Here is a 23026-nt window from a genome sequence, read left to right as displayed (position 1 = left end):
TAAAAATATATGAAGATATTTGTTTTGCTCTAGTTTCATTTTCCATATTTTTCTGTGTTCTTTTATAAATTTTTCTGAAACGACATTCTGAACTCAAAATCTTGGGCTAATATTTAATTATATATCTACATTTACTTTAAAAAAAATACAAAAACCCTTGAGAAAATCGTGCATGAGTCAATTTTATACGACAAATCTCTTATCCGAGTTATAAAATTATATTATTTTTTATGTCAAAATTATTAATTTAACTCCAAAAATGAATCAAGTGTGCATATCTTATGGATATGGATATGTGAGATCATCTTATAAAATACTTACTCTTAAAAAAAATTATTTTGTAGTCAATTTCCATGGCTAAAGATCCTTTTCTACATGCCCAAGAAAAAAAACATACATATATAACTTCTTTCCTATGGCTAAATATAATTTAAATTAAATATGTGTAGTAAATCGGTGAATTGGTTAAATTAATTTTTCAAAATATAACCTTAATCAAATCGATTCAAATGATTTTTTGTTTGATAAAAATTTAAAACCAAATTTATAGAACCGAATTTTGATAGAAAAAAATTTCGGTTTCCCGATTTGATGCACATCCTATCTACCTTAATGAAGGTTCGAATATATGCCAAAATATCACATTTCTCAAAACAATAACTAATTACTGACCCGGGATCCTTACTTGCTCGAGTCTTGAAAGCTAGATACTTTCGGGATCTTGATATTATGAAAGCTCCTCTTGGCAATAACCAGTCCTATATCTAGGTGATCTTTAGTGTGGAGCAGGCCGCTTTTGGAAAGGGGTCTTTGTTGGAAAGTGGGGGACGGTTCGAAGATTGCAACCTTTGGGGAGCGTTGGATTCCTGGGTCGTCGTGCCTGACACATGTCCTTGTTAACTCTGAAAATTTCTCTTCCGTGAGCTCTCTATTGGACGGAGATACTTGGAATGAGGATATTATCCATAACCTCTTCCCACCTCACTTAGTCAAGGATATACTATCGATCCCACTCTTTCCTACTCAAAAGCTGATTTTAGGTTTTGGGCCATTGACCCTATGGGCAAATATTCAGTTCGGAGTGGCAACAAGGCAGAGATTGGTTTTTTTGATTCTCACCCCTCCACCTCGGCTCCACATTTTGTCAATGAATGGCGGCTTCTTTGGTCTCTCAATATTCCTCCGAAAGTCCGGGTTTTTTGGTGGAGTGTTCTACAGAATATTATCCCCACGCAGCAGAATTTGCGGGCTCACCATGTCCCAGTTGTTGGATCGTGTCCCTTATGCCATGCCTCTTGTGACTCGACTGCCCACGCTCTTTTCTCCTGTTCGGCCATTAAGCACTGCTGGAAAGGTACCGGCTTCTGGCAGATCTTAAAACAAACTCACCATTTGGATGCCCAGGACATATCACTCTGGATGTCTGAAAAGCTAAGCAAGGATGAGTTCGAGATATTTGTGATGCGATCTTGGGCTATTTGGTGTGAGAGGCTTCGTCTTACTCATAGTCCGAAAGTGGATCCCCTTGCTTTCAATGTGGAGTGGAGCTCAAGCCTTCTGGCAGACTTTCAATCGTCACGCCAAGCCCTAAGGCTTGCCTCCTCACAGATCCAATTTGCTCTCCTAGATCTTGGATTGCTCCCCTGGTGAATACCCTACGCCTAGATGTTGATGCAGCTTTTAATGAAGGCACCAATAGATATGCTCTTAGTGGGATTATCAGGAACCATGAGAGACAACCGATTCTTGTCTTTGGTCAGAAGATTGAGAAGCCTTCCTCGATTACTTTTGCTGAACTACTAGCTATTCTAGTTGGTGTTAACATTTCAAGGGATCATAACATCGGGATTCATCTTATTACATCTGATTCTCTCCTCATCGTGCAAGCAGTCATTGGTGTAGAAGAGAATCGTAGTTACACTGGGGCCCTAGCGTCTGATATCCGTGGTCTACTGTCTCTGCTAGGGAGCCCTTCTCTTAGGCATGTTCGTCGGACTGCAAATCATGTTGTACATTCTATTGCATTTTTTGCCTCTTCCTCCCCTTCCCCATTTGTTTGGAAGTGTGGAGATTTTTTTTTTGGTTGATTAATCTTGTAATCAAGGATCTGACTCTTATTCAATAAATTACAAGAATTTTTCACGGTAAAAAATAATAATAATAATAATAATAATTTATTATATTTATTTATCGCGGTCAATGAAATATACGAGGGGTAATTGAATTTGGCCATTGCGAATTAAACCTCCGTCCCCCCATCAACGTTTCAAACCCTAAAGCGTTCACCGTCTTTGATCGTCACTCCAAATGGATCCTCAACCGGAACCAGTTAGCTATATCTGTGGAGGCACTGATTAATCTATTGCTGTTACCTGCGTTCATGTTGATTGGTTCTTTATGCGTTCAACTCTGTGTGTGTGTGTTTTTTTTGTATTTATGATAAATTTGAATTGGGGATTGCAGATTGCGGGCAAGAGAACACTCTGAAGCCAGGGGACGTGATTCAGTGCCGTGAATGCGGTTACCGTATTCTTTACAAGAAACGCACACGCAGAAGTAATTATTTTGAACCCAATATGATGAACTTCAAATATTTAATTTTATCGTTAAACACTTTCTGTATGTTGGATTCTATTTTGGCCCTTGATTAATCTTCTTTATCGAATTTTATAATGTGAATTTTAATATTTTCATCTGAATTGTAATGTTCCATTAGCATTATGAATCTATGATTGAGCTAGTTGACCTCAGTGACACTTGAATATTTTTATTCAAATTTGTGCTAGTTTTGATCACAGCTTGATGATCAAATGCTAATTTATTTTCTGATTGAGTTACGCAGTCTTCCCTATTTTTGTTTGAGCTTAATATTGGCTCTTCCCAGATAGATTTTTCTATGGTTTGAACATGCGAGCTCGTGAATTTTTAAATATTTTTATAAAATAGTATAAACATATTGAAATTTTGCAATGTGCTATTGTATAAAATAATTTTAACCTTTTGAACATGTTTCAGCATGGCTTTGGTTCGATGATTTCAAATTCAAATTCAATTGAACCTGCCTGAAAACACTATTTATATGTGTTTTGTAACAAATTGTAATTAATTTTTTAGTGTTTCCACTGATGTTATTAAGAGCGATAATATTGTTGAATGTTATGCAATGAGAGTTGAACTTTGATATTTGTGTTGAGATGGTGAACATAGAGGTGATTTATGGGGCGAAGAAAATGGTAAAAGTATTGTTTATAGTTTATACTCTTCTTTTTGTTGGTATGTTTGGGGAACAATAAAGAAGGCTATGCTGTGAATATTTCCGTGGAGTTCTGTGAACCGTGTTTTGGATAAAATGAACCTTGATGCAAATTTATCATACTTGCAAAAGCTTAGCGAGTTGAAATCTGTTCCTTTATAAATGAAATTGTAGCCCTGAGTCTTAATGCAATTTTTGCATTCCATTGCTGCAATCGTTCAAATGCTCTCCTACGAAATGGTTGATCTTTTTTACGCTTCTTACTTTTTTCATATCCTTAAATTCATTGAGGAGCTTTCTGTGGAAATTAATTGTTTTATGCTTTCGCAAATTGCTTGCTGAAGTGTTGAATGAGTTGATCCTGTTGAGAAGTGATTCTTTGTTGTGCGATTTTACTCGTTTCCTTTAGAAGGTAAATTGTGTCTTCTCCTCATAATATCCTCTTCACTATATCATCCTCTTCCCAAGAAGCAGTGATTCCTCATTTCAGAGCTATCATCAATCTCAGCATCATACACCCCTTTTCCATTTTACTAGCACAGATCCTCCCCCCTTCCTCTTTAAATCAAACTTCCCTTTCCCAATCTCAGCATCATACACCCCTCTCCCGTCCTTGTTTCTGGTCTAAATGTTGTTATTAGGGAATAACATTTCAATGGGCTATCATATCCTGGTGATATTTTTCCATTGTAATTAATTAATAATATACTGTTATTATAATATACTGTTTCAGTGATTGTTTCTCTCAGATTTTATATGGTGACTCCGTTTCTGTCCAATCCATGCAGTTGTCCAATATGAAGCTCGTTGAAGTTGGATGAAGCAACTCAACTCTCGATATTTTAACCGCACCTGAAAATAATCTTATAACATTATTTTTCTGGTGATTGTATCAACGGGTTCTTTACTACTGTAAAATATTTGAATCCGTAAACAATTCTCTTATTGGGGATCTTCATGCTAGTTATTTTTCATCATTTGTTAATTTATTTAATTTTCGAGACTTAAAACTCGACTGAAATTTGTGCTTCACCCAAAAGGTTCAGAGTTTTGGAGAAGGGATGAAATTGGGGGTGGGATTGGGTAGGTACCCATCCGTCGTGCAACCATCCACACGTTCTTCGTCTCGATAAGAATTAGAAAATTTTTTCCCTCCCGATCTACAAGTGTTGGGATCCAGATGTTCGAGATTCAGAAGGGTCAAGAAAAAAATATCTCGATAAATATTATTTTAATATATGAAAGTTCTCCAAATTATGATTGAATTTGATTGAGACATGGTTGGTGACTTAGGGCGGCGACAATCTTAAACCATAAACCAAACTTCGCTGTGAGATCTATTATTTCATGTGCAACCTACTTCTCCCTCTTTTCTATGAAAGTTTCCACTTGCTTCCCCACCATTCGATCAAATTTAACCCACACCATGCGATGTCAATTTCTTTAAACACGAAACAGGTAACATATCATCTTTTAAAAAATAAAATGGGTAAAAAGTAAGTTCAAATATTTTTATTTATTTATTGCAATTGGGGTTATAAATTGCTCTATCTTTGTAATATTGGTTGTGTTCTTCAAATTAATATCCTACAATTAAACACGTTTCTAACATTCAAAAACCGATTAAACAGTTATAAGCATGTAGAGATATAACCTCAGTATTCGAAACGAAGGGGAAAATTTCTCAATTTTTATAGAATTACGTCACTCATAAAAATTAAAAAAAAAAATTATGTTGTCAACCCTAAAATCAAATAAATATTTTTATTTATTTTTATATATTATATAATATGATAATTATATAAATATTTTTTATAAATCTCTATAAAATTATTAGTATAACTCGATTAACCTTAAAAAATTGATATTTGACTTAACTCACAAAATCAAAAACTCAATTATCATATTATATAATATATGAAGTTAGTAAAAATAAATAAATCATACAAGCACTATCGGTGCATGAACAGATACAAAATATGAACTTAAGCAACAATTTTGAAATTATAAAATTTATTATGATAATGTTAATTTTGTCATTACAATCTAATATATAAATTTAATCACTGTTATTAAAATCATACCAAACATTAGATATAATATCCTACATTTTATTTATTCTTAACTTATCCTTATATTATATATCACATGTTTATCCTATCATGTGTATCAAACTATGTCTAAGATTATAAACGAATCATAACATGATTAAAAAAAATAGAAAACTTACCGGACCACTATTGTAATATAGATTAATTGACAAGAAGGAGAACTTAAAGATATGATCTCTTCATTCATACATGATTTAGAAGCAAATTTCCATGGTTCAAGGCACGCACCATCGATCAAGTTTTATTTTCATGGCAATCTCAGATGATCGATCCCTTGGTTACAACTATGTATAAGCAACGGGTGCTTCATATTTGGTGAAGAGCCTGTACATAACAAAGCGTCGCCGCCTTCCGGCAGAAACCGTCGTACTTGCCGCAAGCGTCACTCCATGTCAGGTATGCATCGCCTTTATATGCTAAGTACATGCACCACCTCCGCAGATACTGCTCCGGCTGCCAATATAATGTACGTGAAAAGCTACACCAAAAAAAAAGCCCAAAAAAGGTAAATGAAAATATATAAAATAATGAAACAATATGTTAAAAAAAGAATCAATAAATGGAAAATGTGTTTAAAAAGCTAATTACTAATGAATCGAACTTGAGGAATCTGCGTACGTGGGTCAGTGCGTGCGAGTGTGTGTATAAACATGTGTATTGCATATATGTTTGTAGAAGAAATTTTGTGAGACTGCCCAAGAAAAATGAAAAATAATAATTTTTATATAAAAATATTATTTTTTAATGGATCGAATCGACTCGTTTCATGAATATACATCCATGAGACCGTCTAAAAAAAACTTAGTCTTTGTAAAATATATATTTTTAGCCAATCAAATAGCAGTTATATATATGGAGGTGGTGAAAAATGAAATAAGGTGGTCGATTTGGCAAATAACATTTAACAAGTGAGGATAAATGCATTTTTTTTTATGTTGTAAGAACCCACAATGGTTCATCAGAAAAGTGTACTGGACAAATCATGTGTGATATATTCACCCAAAAAAAGTGTTGGAAGGGAAAATCAAACTTTTGAATACCGATAAAACGCTCTCTTAAAGTCCTACTCCATTAATTCGTACACCTCTAGCATAAATGCATATTTTTAGATATATGATATTTTATCTAAAATATCCTCATTATTATTTTTAAACACTCTGATATTTTTAAAAAATAATTATTTAAAATAATCAACACCATTTATTATCTCCTCTATGATTAATATATATTAACAACCCACATACCAGATAATTCGCGTGCACATATTTTAAACTTAATTAATTTTAAAAAATATATTTAAGTTACTAATTATGATTGAAAAATCATTTAGTTACTTTTAGAATAGGTTATTATAATAGCTTTTATTAGATAAAATAAATAATATTTTTGTCCATCCATTAACATTTCCAGGGTTTATATGTATTATTAGATATATCAGTAATACTTTGTTCATTTTAGTTTTAACAATAAAAAATGGAAATATGAATTGAAATATATAAATATATATTGTATAAACTTGTTTTGTGCGCAAAAAATATTAGTTTATCCGACTAACGTTGTTTGTAGCCCTTAGACTATTGTATTAAGTTCGAAAATTTATCACATAAAAGACAAAAACTTGTGTGAGACGGTCTCACGAGTCGTATTTGTGAGACGGATATTTTATTTGGGTCATCCATGAAAAAATATTACTTTTTATTGTGAATATCGGTAAAGATGACTCGTCTCACAGATTAGGATCCGTGAGACGGTCTAACATGATACCCACCACTCCACATATAATAGCGGTATTTGATCTCCTTAAAAAAATAGTATCCATTGAGGCCAACAAACAAAATCATTTTATTTAGTCATGTTCTAATGGGCCAATACCCATATATATGTCCAATGCCCATATTATTTGGATGCGGGCCTCAACATAGTAAGACCAATGACTTTTGTATGGGCCAAGGGATGGGTCTAGAGATGGTGGCCCATCTTGGCTTGGTTACGATGGATGAAACAAACAAAAATAAATCCATAGTATAAATCTAAAAATGGATTAAGCGCAATCCACCGATCGATAATAGCTTCTCCCTTTGTCGAGGAAAGGGGAAGATCAATCATGAGTAAAGACAAAAAGGAGAGTCAGCACCAAACTGAGGAACCACCTCCATACTACGGAACCTTTCAGGGCGTGGTCAACCACCCTCCGCCGACGGCCTTCGGCTTCCCGCAGCCGGTTCCGCCTCCGGGTGTATCTGGGTCTCCTCCCTCAACACAGTCCTCAATATTATGATCGTGGTTATCAAACTGTTCCGGGTATGAAATTATTTGATCACATGTTAATTTATGGATAAGGAGGAAAAGGGATTTTCCTCTTAGTTTTTTAGGATTAGCCCATCAAGAAAGTTATAATTTTTATGCGTGTTCTGGTCAGATCATTGAATGGCTGAAATTTTTGAATCCCAAAATGAGCTGTGCGTTGAGTCAATTTTAAATGAACAAAATGGATTTTCATTGATTTTCGATTTGGGATTTCTGAAATTTGATGGATCGATGGGTGTATATGTTTAAATTGATAGTTGGATCTAGCATCGCATACACTTCCAGATCTTGTAGGATATTATTCATTTTTGGGTTCTTAGAACCTATTTGATATTGGTTTTTTGTTCTTTAAAATTGGAATGTGACGCGCTGTTTCCTTGGTTAATCATGTTCTGATTTAATGGAACTACTTTATATGCTAACCATAAGCCTGCATTGTTTTGAATTTAGCGACTCGTTTTATCATGTTTGTGGCGACATAAATTTGTGATTTACGACTAGCATTTCCGTGTAAGAACAGGCTACGCTGTTGCAGAAGGGAGGTCTGTTAGAGAGCACCGTCTTCCGTGCTGTGGTTGTGGCGTTGGCTGGTTCTGGTAAGTCATTAGTCACCTAAACTTTAGAATTCCATGACAAAATTGAAACTATTATCATGTCAAACAATCTTCATCAGAAATTCGTTATATGATTTCATATCTTTCAGATGATTCAATTTTACCATCAAATTAATCCGCGACTGTTATTCTTGCCAATGAGTGTACATTCTTTTCTTTCAGCTTCATTATTGGTTTCTTCCTTGCTGCAATACCATGGTATATCGCGGCAATACTTCTCATGTGTTCCAGAAATATTGACCCTCGTGAGAAACCCGGTTATGTAGCTTGCACAATTGCTGTAAGTACTTATCGTCAATGGTCTCTCTCTATATATCTGTGTGTGTGTCTATATATATGTGTTTGTGTCTATATATTTTTGCTTGCACATAGATGATTACATAAAACATGTAAAACAATGCCTTAAGCTTTGGGTTCCTAAGCCCCTGAATTGCAAATAAACAAATGTATGAGATGCAATGAGTGACATGAATCATAAGAACCCATCTGGGGGTGGATTCTAGGGTTATTTGGAAGGAGGGAGGCGACACGAGTTGAGGGGAGCGACTCGATGGTTCTTTGGATGTGGCAGGTAAAGCTTGTATTTTTAGGGAAACTGTGCATATATTTTTGAACTTTTTTTGAGTGGGAGGGAAGAGCGTGATTCTGCGCCCCTACCCATTATCCGAGTTCTTGAATTCGGTGAGTAAACTTTGGCTTTGCTCAAACATGTTTATCTAGAACCCATTTTTTTGTCTTCTTGTGCAGGCTGTTCTGGCTGCAATTGCGGCAATCTTTGGCCTGACAAGGATCGACTAGTGCCACACAAACAAAGAGACAACTTGAAGAACGGGCGAATGTAGTCGCAAACATCTACATAGAGGAAGCTTGGTGTATATTTTTTGTTCAAGTTACGTGATTATTTTATCATTGTGTTATTGGTGTTTGAAAGCCACCTATCATGTTGTATGTATTAACTGCTTTAGTATCTTGACTGTGCATTACGATCATGAATAGTAAAAAAATGGATTATGTGTCAAATTTGTTCATCAATCATTAGTGTGCTAAGTCGTGTATTTCATCGGACACGGAACTCCAGATTGTCTCATCAGCTGACCGACCAGTAAGGAGAACATGGGAGTCAGCCGCGTTAAGGTTAGCCGGTGGGGCTGCCACTAGCCCCCTCCCCATTTGGGTGCAGATAAGCAGCATTTGAGTGAGTTCGGCACAACTTCGTGAGTTCGAACTCAAAATTTAATTCGAGCTCAAGTTGGGACTTAACGTCAAGTTAAGATTGAAGCTGAACTCGAGCCGATGCTTTTTCTTTTAGTATAAATAGTGAAACAGAAAGAGAAACGTGTACGATATTTATATATACATGTATTTAATTAAAAATTGAGTGTATTACTATTCTAAGGGTGAATATTTTTAGTATCGCATCTTTATTCGTAAAATATGTCAACTTTGTTCATATTTACAACAAAAGTAATATTTTTTCGCTTAAAAATTAAAATTTATCATGAGTGATCTAAATAGAATATCTGTTTCACAAAATTTAACTGTAAAATCGTCTCACAAGAATTTTTGTGCAAAAAATATCCACATTCGAGCGAGCCCTTGGCTTGGTAGCTTGAAAATGTACCCGTCTCGCAAAATTTAAATATACCCGGCTCACAAAATTTTAAAAAGTGCCATGGATAAGATGTATATTGACGGACTTAACGCACCCCTTGGCTTGGTAGCTTGAAAATGAGAATCCTTCAAAAAATAACCGGCTCCAAATGAAATGCCCGATTGCTTTTCCAATTTATAATGCAAAACCTTAGCCCGGGCTCACATTCGAGCGAGCCCCGGCTCCCAGCTTAGCCCGGACACTAATGAGACTTAGAGGACCAGGGATCCTGTACAGGTTGAATTCATATCTAGATCCATCCATCTTCTCTCTAATTTACTTGATATAATTTTTTATTTCATGATCATTCACATTATCTCCTTTTGTTTTCATTTTATGAAGAAATACACGAGTCCTTTAAGTCCTTTACGGGAAATTTCTCATCCAGATTTATCTTGTGTTGGTATGATCATGTAGCTGGCACATGGTTTCTTAATGAACCCAAAAATTTCTTGAAATGTTCGATTTTAATTTTAAAAATTATGAGACGACGGGCGTTCGGTTCTACAATATTTATACAAGAATCCAAGAATAATATACTATACATAGCATGTCATTCATTTACTTGTATTTTTGTGTGTAGGTAACATGATTATGAAACATGAGAACTGATAAGGAAAAATTATGGGAGAAATAAACTCCTAAAAGTATCCAATACAAAACGGCCGCTATAGATACCAGCTTTTAGCAAAGAACTGAAGACTAAAAGACTAGCTTGAACCGTCCACCATTTGGTGGCTTCGTACTGCAGATTCTACATCAAATCAACCAATCTATTTTGGAAGAAACCAAGAGTGATTCTTTAAATAGGAACAAAATCTTGAAGAAAAAAAAAACAGGAGATTCATATTGAAACGGCAATTGTTTAAATCAGAACAAAATTATCTGGAGAAAGAAGGGTAGCAAATGGATGTGAAACCAAGCTCAATCATCGTCTCCATCATTGTAGTGTCATTCACACTACTAGCTGTGAGAGTACTGAATTGGGTTTGGTTTAAGCCCAAGAGGCTGGAGAAATTCTTGAGGAAGCAAGGGATTAATGGGAATCAATACAGGGTTTTACTAGGAGATATGAAAGACTTCATCACCGCCATGAAACAAGAGCAGCCCAAATCTATCGATTTTTCCAATGATATTTCATCTCATGTGTTTCCATATTACCACAAAATCATTGCCAAGTATGGTAAGATTTCGTATGAATGACTCACATGAACTATATATACAAGCAACTTTTGATGGTTCTTTGATCTGAAAAACAGATCTTTTATGTTAGGATTGCGTTCTTTTCAGATAGGTTTTGCTCATACAACCCATATATGGCCTAATTCCTAAGGTTTGATCTGTATTTCATGATTAATCAAAATCAGGCAAAAGTTCTATTGTATGGTTTGGACCTTCACCAAGATTGAATATCGCTGATCCTGAGCTCATAAAGGAGATTCTAACAAAACCCAAGGTATTTCAAAAGCCAGTTCCAGACCCTATTGGTGAAACAATTGTGGGAGGACTTCTTTATCTCGAGGATGAGAAATGGGTGAAACATAGGAAAATCATCAACCCGGCCTTCCGTATGGAGAAGTTGAAGGTAAATTATACATGCATCTAACCTTTTTTTACTAGACCACATAGTTGCGCAAATAACACTAGTCCCTCCTAGGTTCTTAAGAATTTTCAAGAAGTATGAACCTTTTTTCCTGCTTTCTGATGTCGAATTCGAGTTTCTATTCTGCAGAGTGTGATAGGGGCAATGTGTCTGAGTTGTTCTCGCATGATAGAGAAATGGGAAGCGTTGGCTTCTGGTGTTGGAAAAAGCACAAGTGAGATTGATGTCTGGCCTTATATTGAAGACTTATCTGGCGATGTGATTTCCCGGACTGCATTTGGAAGTAGTCACGGAGAAGGTAGAAAGATATTTGAGCTTCAGAAGGAACAAGTTAAACTTGCTCTCAAACTAATGCAGTTCTCTTTTATCCCAGGATGGAGGTAATTTATTATTTGGGAAGTATATTTTGATAATTAGCCCCTCGAGGCATTGGTTTTCAAGTAGCAACCCGTTCCCAAGATTAATAGTGGGGTCAACACTTGGCAGACATTTTCCAACCAAAACAAATAGAAGAATGAAATCAGTAGTCAGAGAAATTCATTCCTTGCTAAAAGGAATTATCAACCAAAGACAGAAGGCAACAGAAAGAGGAGAGAGCTTCAACGACGACTTATTGGGTATTTTAATGGAATCTAATTTAAAAGAAATTCAAGAACATGGAAACAGTAACATGGGAATGAGTATTGAAGATGTTATCGAAGAGTGCAAGCTGTTCTACTTTGCCGGGTCGGAGACCACTTCTAATTTGCTGGTGTGGACAATGATATTGCTAAGCAAACACCAGGATTGGCAGGCTTCCGCGAGAGACGAGGTTTTGCAAGTTTTTGGAAGTAAGGAACCAACTTTTGATGGACTGAACCAACTTAAAATTGTAAGATGAATATTTTCCAAAGCTTCAATCTTATTCTACGCTACCTTTCTTTTTAACTCCTCGTATTACATTAGTTTGGATGCAATTCACTAGTAAAGATTTAGAACTAAAAATTTTCTTGGTCGTAAGCCTGCTCGCATACAATCTAGTGTAACAAAAAAGGAAGAAAATGTGTGTGCATATACATATGCATAAACTCTACACTTGTAGGTAACCATGATTCTCCAAGAGGTTCTAAGGTTGTACCCATCCGTTCCCATTATCGTTCGAGCACCCGCGAAGACTGCTAAACTGGGAAACATGAATCTGCCATTGGGGGTGCAGTTGACCCTTCTGATTGGATTACTCCACCGCGATCCCAAGATATGGGGAGATAACGCCAACGTATTCAAACCACAGAGATTTTCGGAAGGAATTTCAAGCGCAGCAAACACAAAACATTTCTCCTATATACCATTCAGCTCTGGTCCGCGAGTCTGTATCGGCCAAAACTTTTCGATGATTGAGGCCAAAATAGCCATGGCGATGATATTACAAGGCTTCAAATTCGAGCTGTCGGCCTCTTACAAACATGCTCCCTTCTCAATTATCACTCTCCAGCCACAGCATGGTGTTCCTCTGATCCTGCAAAAGCTCTAACTAGAGATTCTCTGTCATTCTTTTTCACATTCTTGGATTTGTATTATTGTTTTCCAGTTACAAATTATGGCTGCAATAAATATTCTGAATTTTTATGGATATAAAATATACATATATGCTACAAATTATCATTACAAAAACTTGTGTGAGACGGTCTCACAGGTCGTATTTGTGAGACGGATCTCTTATTTGGGTTATCCATGAAAAGTACTATTTTTTATGCTAAGAGTATTACTTTTTATTGTGAATATAGGTAAGGTTAACCCGTCTCACAGATTAAGATCCGTGGACTGTCTCACAGATTAAGATCTGTGAAACTGTCTCACATGATATCCATTCAATTATCATAGGATTATGCTACATATAAAATGGGGTTACAAGTTGTGATACAAATTGTATTTGAAATTATAACGTTATCTTAAATGCATTTTTTAAAGATGTTTTTCAAATAAAGTGCAAAAACAATTCTATAATTTCAAATACACTTTGTAACCCAATTCATAACTCTCGGTGTATATATAACATTTTTCATTATAATTTACTTAAAGGAATGTAAATATTACCATAAAAAAAAGAATGTTTAACATTTAATATGTGAGAAAATATTGGAAAATCTAGTTGACTCAATCAAAAAGAGCACATAAGTTTGATCAAATAAGAAATGTTTCGTTAGATTATAGCAGCATAAATATGAGGTCCTGTGATTTTATCCTCGAAATCACTCCGTGCAAACGTATTTCTATCAAAGAAGTCTTGGATTTAGTTGTGAACTTGAGACAATTTAATTTTTCATGAATGTAAACATACTTGTGAACATCAACAAACTACTTCATATGTTATATTGTTTTATTAAATCTTTTCTTCGTTTGAGTTCAATGTTTTTTGGATCTAAAAATGAAAACACATGTAGATGAGTAAACTGCAATGTTATCATACCAATTTTCCTAGATTATGCGTATGTAACTATGCATATATATCTATTTTGAAGTCTAGGTTAGCGGTAAAGTTTGAATTGTGTTTTGTCTCGTTTGTCCCTGATTAATCTTCAAATCTTGAGTTGTGGTCGTGTTTGCTTTTTGATATGGTGTTTGAGACATTTAAGTTGTTTCCTTATCGAGCGATAGCGTTTCCTTTCTTATTATTGGATGACAGCGTTCTTCAATGATGACAGTGTTGTTATTATTGTGAAGTCTCATGGCAAAACTCTATTGCCACATAAAGTGTCTTGGTCGGCGGATTAGAAGTATTTGTGCCAAATGGGTCATCATCTGCACTAGATAGTTCATAACCTTCCTCAATCCAAGACTGTAAAAAAAATAAGCGTTATGTACCAATATTTTATAATTGACATAGGTCATGATAGCGAGTTACTTAACAAAATTGCAAATTACTTGATGGTAACTTACAAAGTTTGGATGATGCAATATCGCCATTATCTTGACCTCCCAGGTCATTTTATATTTCAAAACAAAATCCAATACCAGCCAACAATGCTTAAAAATTTCACATGGAAAGAAAGAGAAGAACTTAATGGATAACCTGATCTTCATTATCTTCATTGAATGGAATCTTTTCCACTGCATACGTCATCTCATCGAGTTTGTGTCTACATTCAAAGACACGACCATATCCAACTTTTCCAGTAACAATAAAAAGATCAGTTCAATGGAAGTCTTGAGTAACTACGTCAAGAAATCATAGATAAATTAAAAGAAAAACAATAGAGCCCAACAGGCTGATTCACATAAATAAACGTTATATATGACGTTATATATACAATGTAGCGGATGACATATATATAATGCTTATTCATGTGAATCAACATGTTAGGCTTTATTGTTTTTCTTTTATTTTTTCTATGACTTCTTGATGTAGTTGCTCGAGACTTCCAATGAATTGATCTTTTTGTTGTTACTGGAAAAGTTGGATATGGTCGTGTCTTTGAATGTAGACACAAACTCGATAGGATGACGTATGCAGTCAAAAAAATCACATTCAATGAAGATAATAAAGATCAGATTATCCATTAAGTTCTTCTCTTTCTTTCTATGTGAAATTTTTAAACATTGTTGGCTGGCATTGGATTTTGTTTTGAAATATAAAATGACCTGGGAGGTCAATATAATGGCGCTATTGCATCATCCAAACTTTGTAAGTTACCATCAGGTAATTTGCAATTTTGTTAAGCAACTCGCTATCATGACATATGTCAATTATAAAATATTGATACATAACGCTTAGTTTTTTTATTATTCTTTTTACAGTCCTGGATTGAGGAAGATTATGAACTATCTAGTGCAGATGATGACTCATTTGGCACAGATACTTCTAATCCACCGACCAAGACACTCTATGTGGCAATAGAGTTTTGCCATGAGACATCACAATAATAATAACAATGCCATCAATGAACAACACTGTCATCCAACAATAACTAAGAAAACACATCGCCCGTAAAAGAAACAACTTAAATACCTCAAACACCATACAAAAAAACAAACAAGACCACAACACAAAATTTGAAGAATAATCAGGGACAAACGAGACAAAACACAATTCAAACTTTACCGCTAACCTAGACTTCAATATAGATATATATATATATACATATACACAGTTACGTAAGCATAATCCAGGAAAATCGGTCCATTGATAAATTACAATTTACTTATCAACATATATTTTCATTTTTAGATCCAAAAAACATTGAAATCAAACGAAAAAAGATTTAATAAAACAAGATTAGCATATGAAGTAGTTTTTTAAATCCAGGACTTCTTTGGAAGGAATACGCTTGCACGGAGTGATTTCAAGTAGGTCGGGATAAAAGCATATGACCTCAGATTTATGTTGCTCTAATGTAACGAATCATTTCTTATTTGATCGAACTTATGTGCTTTTTCGAATTTGGTTTTCGTTCATGTAAAAACTATATAAGAAGAGGTTTAGCAAAAAATTTCAGTTTGAACATTTTTTTCATAAACAGCACGGCAATTGAGACCTCACAGAAAGCTTTAAAAAGATTCACCTTTGATTTCAGGTACGCACGAAATTTTGGCAGTGGCGGAGGGCGAACCATTTACAGTTAGGGCCACAAAATGGGGGAAGTACCAGAAAGGACCCATTCGTAGAAGAGGTTTTAACATATAATATAGGGCAATTTCCAAGTGAGAAACACAAAGAAGAAATGTGTGAAACTTCGAAGTTCGAACAAGCCCCCTTAAAAGTAATAAATCTAGGCCGGGTGAAATTGAGCTCTCTCGTTAACAATATTTGTCGAGGGAACCCATTGGATCGGCCAATCCATGGAGGAAGACGATTCTCGATTTCATCAAATCAGCGAAGAAAAATAATGTGAGATCTTTCTCAGAGCAAAAGAGTGTTAATACATATAATCAATTTGCTATCGAGAAAGGTCCCGACCATCGCTTTCTGCCGGCAACGGAGCACGAGCGCCACAGTTGATATCGGCGCCATGTTCTCTCAAAGGCAATGTTAAAATCAAGAAACCCTAAACCCTCCGGCTTTTATAGGAAGCCCCTAGCCTTTATCTGGGTCTGACCCGACTATTTTGAATTATTGGGCCTTTTATTTTATTGTGTCAATTAATTCATTGATTTAGAGAAACAAACTCTTCCCTTTTTTGACGTTATTTGAACCGAATAACATGATGCATGTAAAACGATACAAAAATTCAATTTGACAAATTCAACTTCTTCCATTCAATTGCTTAAATCTTCTTCTGGAATCAATTCAAATTGTTTGGATAGTGTTTAAGTTCAATAGATTATGTAGTTTATGATTATTACAACCTGGACAATAATAAAATTTTATTCTCTCTCCATAACAACATACGGTGATAGTAAATATTCAAGTTTTTTGCTTAAAAGTACGAGTATATGGACCAAATATTGATAAGTGAGTAAAAGTTTTTCATAGTGCACCGATCTGCGTATCAGCTTCTCAAAGAATTGGCAGAATTGTGACGTGTTTGTGCAGCAGCTCATAAATTTGACAGGCTCTCCGACTAGATGGTTGATCTTTTAGGTTTAAGCTCTTCTCGTGGACTCGTGGCCAAACATCATTATTGTTATATTTAAGTCTTTGACCATTATCTTTTTAAAATTTTGCTAAAAAATAATCTAAAAAGAAAAAAACTCAATTATCTAAGTAGACAACTTTAGGAATGGAAAATCAGCGCAGAGAAAACAAATAATTAAGAGCTCACACTCATTAAAAATATTGAATGGGTTCCAAACATTAGATCCTTCTATGAAAATTAAGTGTAAAAAGAAACACACTGTGCTTAATGGTATGGCCTCAGCTAACAGGGCAACCAAAAACTTTTCCAAGAATCAACCCACAAGGAATCGGACCAAGTTGCTGAGAATCCCTCGAAGCATAGATATTACCTCCTTGAATCCACATGTGGCCTTCGGAACCTATTTTTCCAACAACAAAAAAACATAAACATTGAAATTGGTTGAACAAATTTAGAAGACATCATATAGGGATCATCTTTCTGAAATTTCACTACTTAAAGAATCACATAAAACATGTATACATTGCACGCAAGCTACTCTATTAGAAGTTGGTTAACAAATAGAAGGTTGGACCCTTTTTCTTCTTAATGAATCTGTGAGTGAATTTGACATGACAAGAAGAAAACAGTGAATGAAAACCATTTCAGTGGCATACTGAAAAAGGACCAACAGTGCAAGATAAGGTGGAACCAGCAAAACCAAAACTCATGCAGCACACCTCAGTAATAAAATGTACATAAAAATTACAAGTTTTCCACCCGAAATATCCTAAATAGCCCAGGCATAAAATTTGTGGCTCACCACTGAGTATAATATTTTGCTCGTACCAAATTCAGTCAAGAATAGTTAAAATTGTTAGAATATTAGAATATATTATTATTATTAGCGCTCATATATTAGTCATTTTACACTTTTTATGTTCACCGTAGTTATATAAACACCATTCTTCGTATTTTTTATTATTCAGTTTACAATACTGCGACTTGAATTTCACTCACTCTATGTTGCTTAATGGTATGAGAGCCTCTATCTTATGTATATGTCAATGGTAGAGAAGAACTGTTAATCTCATCCACAGCTTTATTACAACTTTTCGTTAGTATAATTTCTCTTTGGTAATCACGTGCGATTTCTTCTCTGCATTATGTTTTGTTTTATTCATTCGATTTTGTTTGGTTTTGGCATCATAGGTACTCGTAAAGACGATTCTATTCAATCGATTAGTGTGCAATTGGATAGAAAAAATTATTCGTATTGAGGTTATGTTACGAAGAATTTCTTGCGGTAGAAATCGATGTGGGGTTATGTCACAGATGTGCGAGACAAGCCTACAGATCAGACGAACCCTGATTATGCTGCGTCATTAGATGTTCGGGGAAAAAAGGCTCGAAATAGTAACAAAAATATTAAAAATCAAATGTAATAATATAATTTTTTGTGAAATGAAGAATAGTACTAAATAATAAGATGTTTTAGTATATTATCCCTAGAAAAAAAATAATAATAATAATATTATTATTATTGCTATTATATCATCGATCGTACAAGTAATAAAATAATGAAAATCAATATAAATTTGCAAGTTAATTAAAGTTTAGTCTACATTATTCTTTTGAGTAGGCTAATCTTATTTCCTAATGTTTCATATAGTTAATCATATAAAAGGGAAATTATAATTTTGAAATAATATAATTCATAATTCGTCACGGTATAATTGGTTCTTCAAGACACAAAGAACAAATACATAACACCGATCAAATTTAATTGTTTCCTATATGCTCAAGGGTAACCTATGAATATACAGATGGAATAGTTTCTTTCATTGATGGAACTTCCACAAGAAAAATGCCATCTCCATTGTATGTGGTCGAATCAACCAAGAACCGATTAGATGCCACCATATTATATGATCATTGTATCCGTTCCAAGTTAAAGTTAACCATTCGTTCAAGTGCAAATTTAAAGGGGCTCGGGGGCAGGCATTGAAGATTCCGAACAGCTTGATCAGCTATTTCCCGAGCCAATTCCTGAGCCCTCTCGATCCCACCAGAGTTCTTGACGAAAGATATAGCCTCTTCAAGTGAACCCATCTCACTGAACTCGGATTCGATCATATCCCTTAGTTTCTTTTCTTTCTCCAACCCAAATATTACGGGAGCTGTCAAGATTCCTTTGGCCAAATCACTGCCAGCAGGCTTGCCAAGTTGCTCGGCTGATTGGGTAAAATCCAGTACATCATCGACTACTTGGAATGATAGACCTAAATTTTTACCGTACTGATACATCTGTTCGGTGATATCGTTGTCAACTCCACTGAAAATGGCGGCTCCTTTAGTGCTAGCAGCGATCAAGGATGCTGTTTTATAGTAACTTTTTATTAAGTATTCATCCAGTTGAGCATCACAGTCAAACAAACTTGAGGCCTGCTTTATTTCACCGCTTGCAAAGTCTTTAATGACCTACAAAATGATTCATGTAATGAATTCTACTCATCAGATTTTCATTTTTCTGATGTTTTCCAATTAAACATTGGGCTTGTCTATATATGATAATCTGCAAAAATTTGCATCTTTGAACCATAAAAATGCATGAGCGGAATCCAGCTTACCTGACTGATAAGCTTAATGACATCAAGATTTTCAAGGTTGGCCAGGTACCATGACGCTTGTGCGAACATAAAATCCCCAGCCAGAACAGCTATTCTCGTACCATATATTTGATGGACCGTTTCCTTTCCTGCAAAAGAATCGATATATCAGACATGCCAGCCAACAATTTCAGTATAGGTATCGAAGCAAAAGGTGTTTATACTTTATAGTACAAAATTCTTAAACGTAGATCATTGAATTTTAAAATGGTAGATATACACTGAAAAGAACCAATTTTCAGAGGCCAAAATAATTATCAAATCTGATTCTAAAATATATTATTAAGTATGCTAATTAAGATAAACAAATACAATGATTCTAGATATTCAACTTTCTAAAATAGATGCCGTATAGTCTTCATAAGGTAAAAGTAGGAAGCTAACCTCTCCGCAAATCACTATCATCTAACACATCATCATGTATCAAACTTGCAGTGTGGATCATTTCAATTATTTCTGCCAACCTTCTATGTTCTTTCGTGAGTTCCCTGAAACCATTACGGACACCCATATCATACGTATAAATGGCTTAAATTCTAACTTTTGATACAAGTACATTAGATAACAGGATAGAGCTTACTTTAAGCCAGCGATCTCCGCAGTTGCTCTAGAAACTAGGAAACTTAAAGCCGGTCGCATCCTTTTGCCCCCAGCTCCAAATATTTGCTCAGCAGCAGACATCAAAACTGGGTTTTCTGCACCAACGATCTAACAATGACTCTTAATAAGTTTTTGAATAAAATTTAAGATTTGCTTTTATTCTCCAACATGCATATATAGTCAAATGCTGAACTGCGTCTAAATTTTTTTTAACATTTTTTACGGAGCCAATTGGTGAAGGACTTCGTATGACCAAACAAGTTAATACTAGTGGCCTGGAGGATATCAGACATACTGACTGAATATATAGAAAATCGTAATGAAGAAAAAATAAATCAATGAAAAGAAACAACCACAGATTTAGTGAGGGGGATAGCACTTTACTTTGAATGCTACATACTAAGGAAAAATTCATGTGAAATATAATTTGAAGGCAATGATTGTTTTAGGAAAAAATGATTATTAACTTTGATACGATCTGCCATGTCCTCTCCAGTGACAATGGACTTGACAATCTCTTGATAAATGTAGTTTCTCTTCCATTTTGCCCATTATGAACATACTTTTTCAATGCATACTAATATCAAACTTACTGATTGGAGATTTTTGTTAAGTGTCAGTAAATCATCTGCTACAACTTCAAACGAATCAGCTATTGAAGAACGTCTTGTTAACTCTTCAGTCAAATCCTGCACCCGTGGGGGACCAGATGAAATTCCTGCAATGGCACAAAAAGACCATGATTCAAAATTTAAAATGTCAATCCAGGCACTGGCACAGACCAAGGAATCCAGTTTCAATAGCGGTTTAAAACCAGAAACAGGCGTGAAATAAAACTAATAGCATCTAAACAAAGTCTCGTTCTAGCACATCATAAAAAGATAAAAACTTTTATTACCATTGAGAAAAGTTTCTGAAGTCTTAGTCGAAAACACGCGACGCCGCCCCATATCACGCATGTGACACGACAATTTCCGACCTTTGGAGCCTCTTTTGACATTCCTCGGCACGCCCTTGGCACAATTTCTCACAGAAAAACGATCAAAAGAGGCATTTGAAGAGCACCCACAAACCACAAAATCCAAAGTTGTTCTTGCGAGCTCAAGACTTTGGCATGTCATTGACAGCATCATATAACTAATATTTTAACTGCAAAAAAGTACCCAATATTCCTCTACAATCAAGAACCCACTCGAGAACTTCTCATCGCACAACACCCCCGAATCGAAAAACTCCAATAGAAAAAAAAAATCGATCTTTGTATATAACCCTGTCAACTAACCAAAAGTGTGGAGAGGTTGAGTTGATAAGCTTCTCTTCGAACCGGGAAGAGAAATTGAGGTTCAAAAACATTCCCATAGTGCACATATATGGCAATATTCGAGTGGAGCAAAAAATCCCACATAAATTTAAAGTTTATATTTTATTATATAATATCCCATTTCGTGAATGGTACTTTTAAAGAAAAAAAGTTCTCTGTTTTCATTAATAACATATTTTAAGAAAAATAACATTTTTTAATAAAGTTAAAATTATTTTTTTATTAGGTTGGTAAACTATTTTAAAATAAATTTGAATATTCAAATAACCGAGAAGTATAAACCGCTGAAATTATACTGATACGTCAACTTATGAGATGACGAAAAGATATGTCCCTTTAATATGAGGCAAATAATTGATAGATATAAGATGTTTATATAGTGTAATTATTTATCATAAAAACTCATCTGAGATAGTTTTATGAGTCAATTTTATGAGACGAATATTCTATTTAGGTCTCCATGAAAATATATTATTGTTTATGTCAAAAATATTACTTTTATAGTAAATATGAACACAGTTAACTCGTCTCACAAATAAATATCAATGAGAACGTCTAACAACTTTATTTATTATATAGTGTTTATTAATATTTGGTTGAACAATAGATATTTATTTTATATATTATATCAAACAATACACAATGATGAATGATATTTAAGTACAAATATTGAAATAAATAATAGTAACTATAAATATCTATTGGATGGAATGATAAGATGAAAGACAATAGATTGCCATGGGGGTGGTTCGATAATTATAGTCGAAATTTTCACTTATATCATATATATCGTATCAGAAAATTGGATATAAAAATATTAGGCAAAAATTTGTGTGAGACGGTCTTACGGGTCGTATTTGTGAGACGGATCTCTTATTTGGGTCACCCATGAAAAAATATTACTTTTTATGCTAAGAGTATTACTTTCTATTGTGAATATGGTTAGGGTTGACCCGTCTCACAGATTATGATCCGTGAGACGGTCTTACATGAGACCTACTCAAAATAATTATATTAATATCATAAAACAAAATCTTGGTATCATATCGATCATACCGAATATTTGCGGTATACCTATTTATCGGTACGACAACGATATTATGCCGTTCATACGGAATTATCTTTTGAAATGATTGGATATCTATATCGGTTATACCGAATATTTGTGGTATACCTATTTATCGGTACAACAACGATATTGTGCCGTTCATACGGAATTATTTTTTGAAATGATTGGATATCTATAAAAATTCTTCCCTACAATCAAATTAGAAGTGCTGCTTCATCAGCATCAAATTTGGTTCAACTATTGATTCTATAACTAGAATTTAAACAGACTTCATCATCAATAGATCATCCAACATTA

The 23026-nt window shown here is 34.6% G+C and overlaps 3 protein-coding genes, 1 long non-coding RNA gene and 1 pseudogene across 4 annotated transcripts; 3 read left to right on the top strand and 2 right to left on the bottom strand.

Annotated features, from left to right (window-relative positions):
• The first annotated feature begins 2183 nt into the window (after window positions 1-2183).
• LOC140836582 (DNA-directed RNA polymerases II, IV and V subunit 12) lies at window positions 2184-4227 on the top strand. The gene is made up of 3 exons (XM_073202206.1): window positions 2184-2347; window positions 2464-2556; window positions 4042-4227. The coding sequence occupies exons 1-3, from the start codon at window positions 2308-2310 to the stop codon at window positions 4062-4064; spliced, it is 156 nt and encodes a 51-aa protein (XP_073058307.1). The 5' UTR covers window positions 2184-2307; the 3' UTR covers window positions 4065-4227.
• Window positions 4228-7397: 3170 nt separating this feature from the next.
• LOC140836581 (large ribosomal subunit protein eL20z-like) lies at window positions 7398-9305 on the top strand (annotated as a pseudogene).
• A 1211-nt stretch (window positions 9306-10516) lies between these two features.
• LOC140836578 (cytochrome P450 CYP72A219-like) lies at window positions 10517-13049 on the top strand. Its single transcript, XM_073202205.1, has 5 exons — window positions 10517-11119; window positions 11304-11521; window positions 11669-11919; window positions 12026-12410; window positions 12621-13049. The coding sequence occupies exons 1-5, from the start codon at window positions 10843-10845 to the stop codon at window positions 13047-13049; spliced, it is 1560 nt and encodes a 519-aa protein (XP_073058306.1). The 5' UTR covers window positions 10517-10842.
• Window positions 12866-16617, bottom strand: LOC140836579 (uncharacterized). Its single transcript, XR_012119136.1, has 2 exons — window positions 16078-16617; window positions 12866-13119 (listed from the first exon to the last, which is right to left on the bottom strand). It is a non-coding gene; the product is annotated as an uncharacterized lncRNA (long non-coding RNA).
• A 2134-nt stretch (window positions 16618-18751) lies between these two features.
• LOC140836577 (solanesyl diphosphate synthase 1, chloroplastic-like) lies at window positions 18752-21687 on the bottom strand. Its single transcript, XM_073202204.1, has 6 exons — window positions 21238-21687; window positions 20933-21057; window positions 20320-20447; window positions 20124-20227; window positions 19701-19828; window positions 18752-19551 (listed from the first exon to the last, which is right to left on the bottom strand). Exons 1-6 carry the CDS (start codon window positions 21470-21472, stop codon window positions 19003-19005), a joined length of 1269 nt encoding a protein of 422 aa, XP_073058305.1. The 5' UTR covers window positions 21473-21687; the 3' UTR covers window positions 18752-19002.
• Window positions 21688-23026: the final 1339 nt, after the last annotated feature.

This window comes from Primulina eburnea, chromosome 7 (genome assembly GCF_022965805.1).
Source record: "Primulina eburnea isolate SZY01 chromosome 7, ASM2296580v1, whole genome shotgun sequence".
NCBI lineage: Eukaryota > Viridiplantae > Streptophyta > Magnoliopsida > Lamiales > Gesneriaceae > Primulina > Primulina eburnea.
This window is presented reverse-complemented; position numbering and strand designations above follow the sequence as displayed.

What these genes read in the sequence shown, in the direction of transcription:
- LOC140836582 (XM_073202206.1), top strand. Translation starts at nt 2,308, where the DNA reads ATGGATCCTCAACCGGAACCAGTTAGCTATATCTGTGGAG. An exon ending in AGTTAGCTATATCTGTGGAG is followed by an intron (nt 2,348 to 2,463) that starts GCACTGATTAAT and finishes TGGGGATTGCAG; the next exon opens with ATTGCGGGCAAGAGAACACT. An exon ending in CAAGAAACGCACACGCAGAA is followed by an intron (nt 2,557 to 4,041) that starts GTAATTATTTTG and finishes CAATCCATGCAG; the next exon opens with TTGTCCAATATGAAGCTCGT.
- LOC140836578 (XM_073202205.1), top strand. Translation starts at nt 10,843, where the DNA reads ATGGATGTGAAACCAAGCTCAATCATCGTCTCCATCATTGTAGTGTCA. An exon ending in TCCGTATGGAGAAGTTGAAG is followed by an intron (nt 11,522 to 11,668) that starts GTAAATTATACA and finishes TCTATTCTGCAG; the next exon opens with AGTGTGATAGGGGCAATGTG. An exon ending in TCTTTTATCCCAGGATGGAG is followed by an intron (nt 11,920 to 12,025) that starts GTAATTTATTAT and finishes AACACTTGGCAG; the next exon opens with ACATTTTCCAACCAAAACAA.
- LOC140836577 (XM_073202204.1), bottom strand. Translation starts at nt 21,472, where the DNA reads ATGATGCTGTCAATGACATGCCAAAGTCTTGAGCTCGCAAGAACAACT. An exon ending in TTCAGAAACTTTTCTCAATG is followed by an intron (nt 21,058 to 21,237) that starts GTAATAAAAGTT and finishes GTGCCATTGCAG; the next exon opens with GAATTTCATCTGGTCCCCCA. An exon ending in TTAACAAAAATCTCCAATCA is followed by an intron (nt 20,448 to 20,932) that starts GTAAGTTTGATA and finishes AGTCATTGTTAG; the next exon opens with ATCGTTGGTGCAGAAAACCC.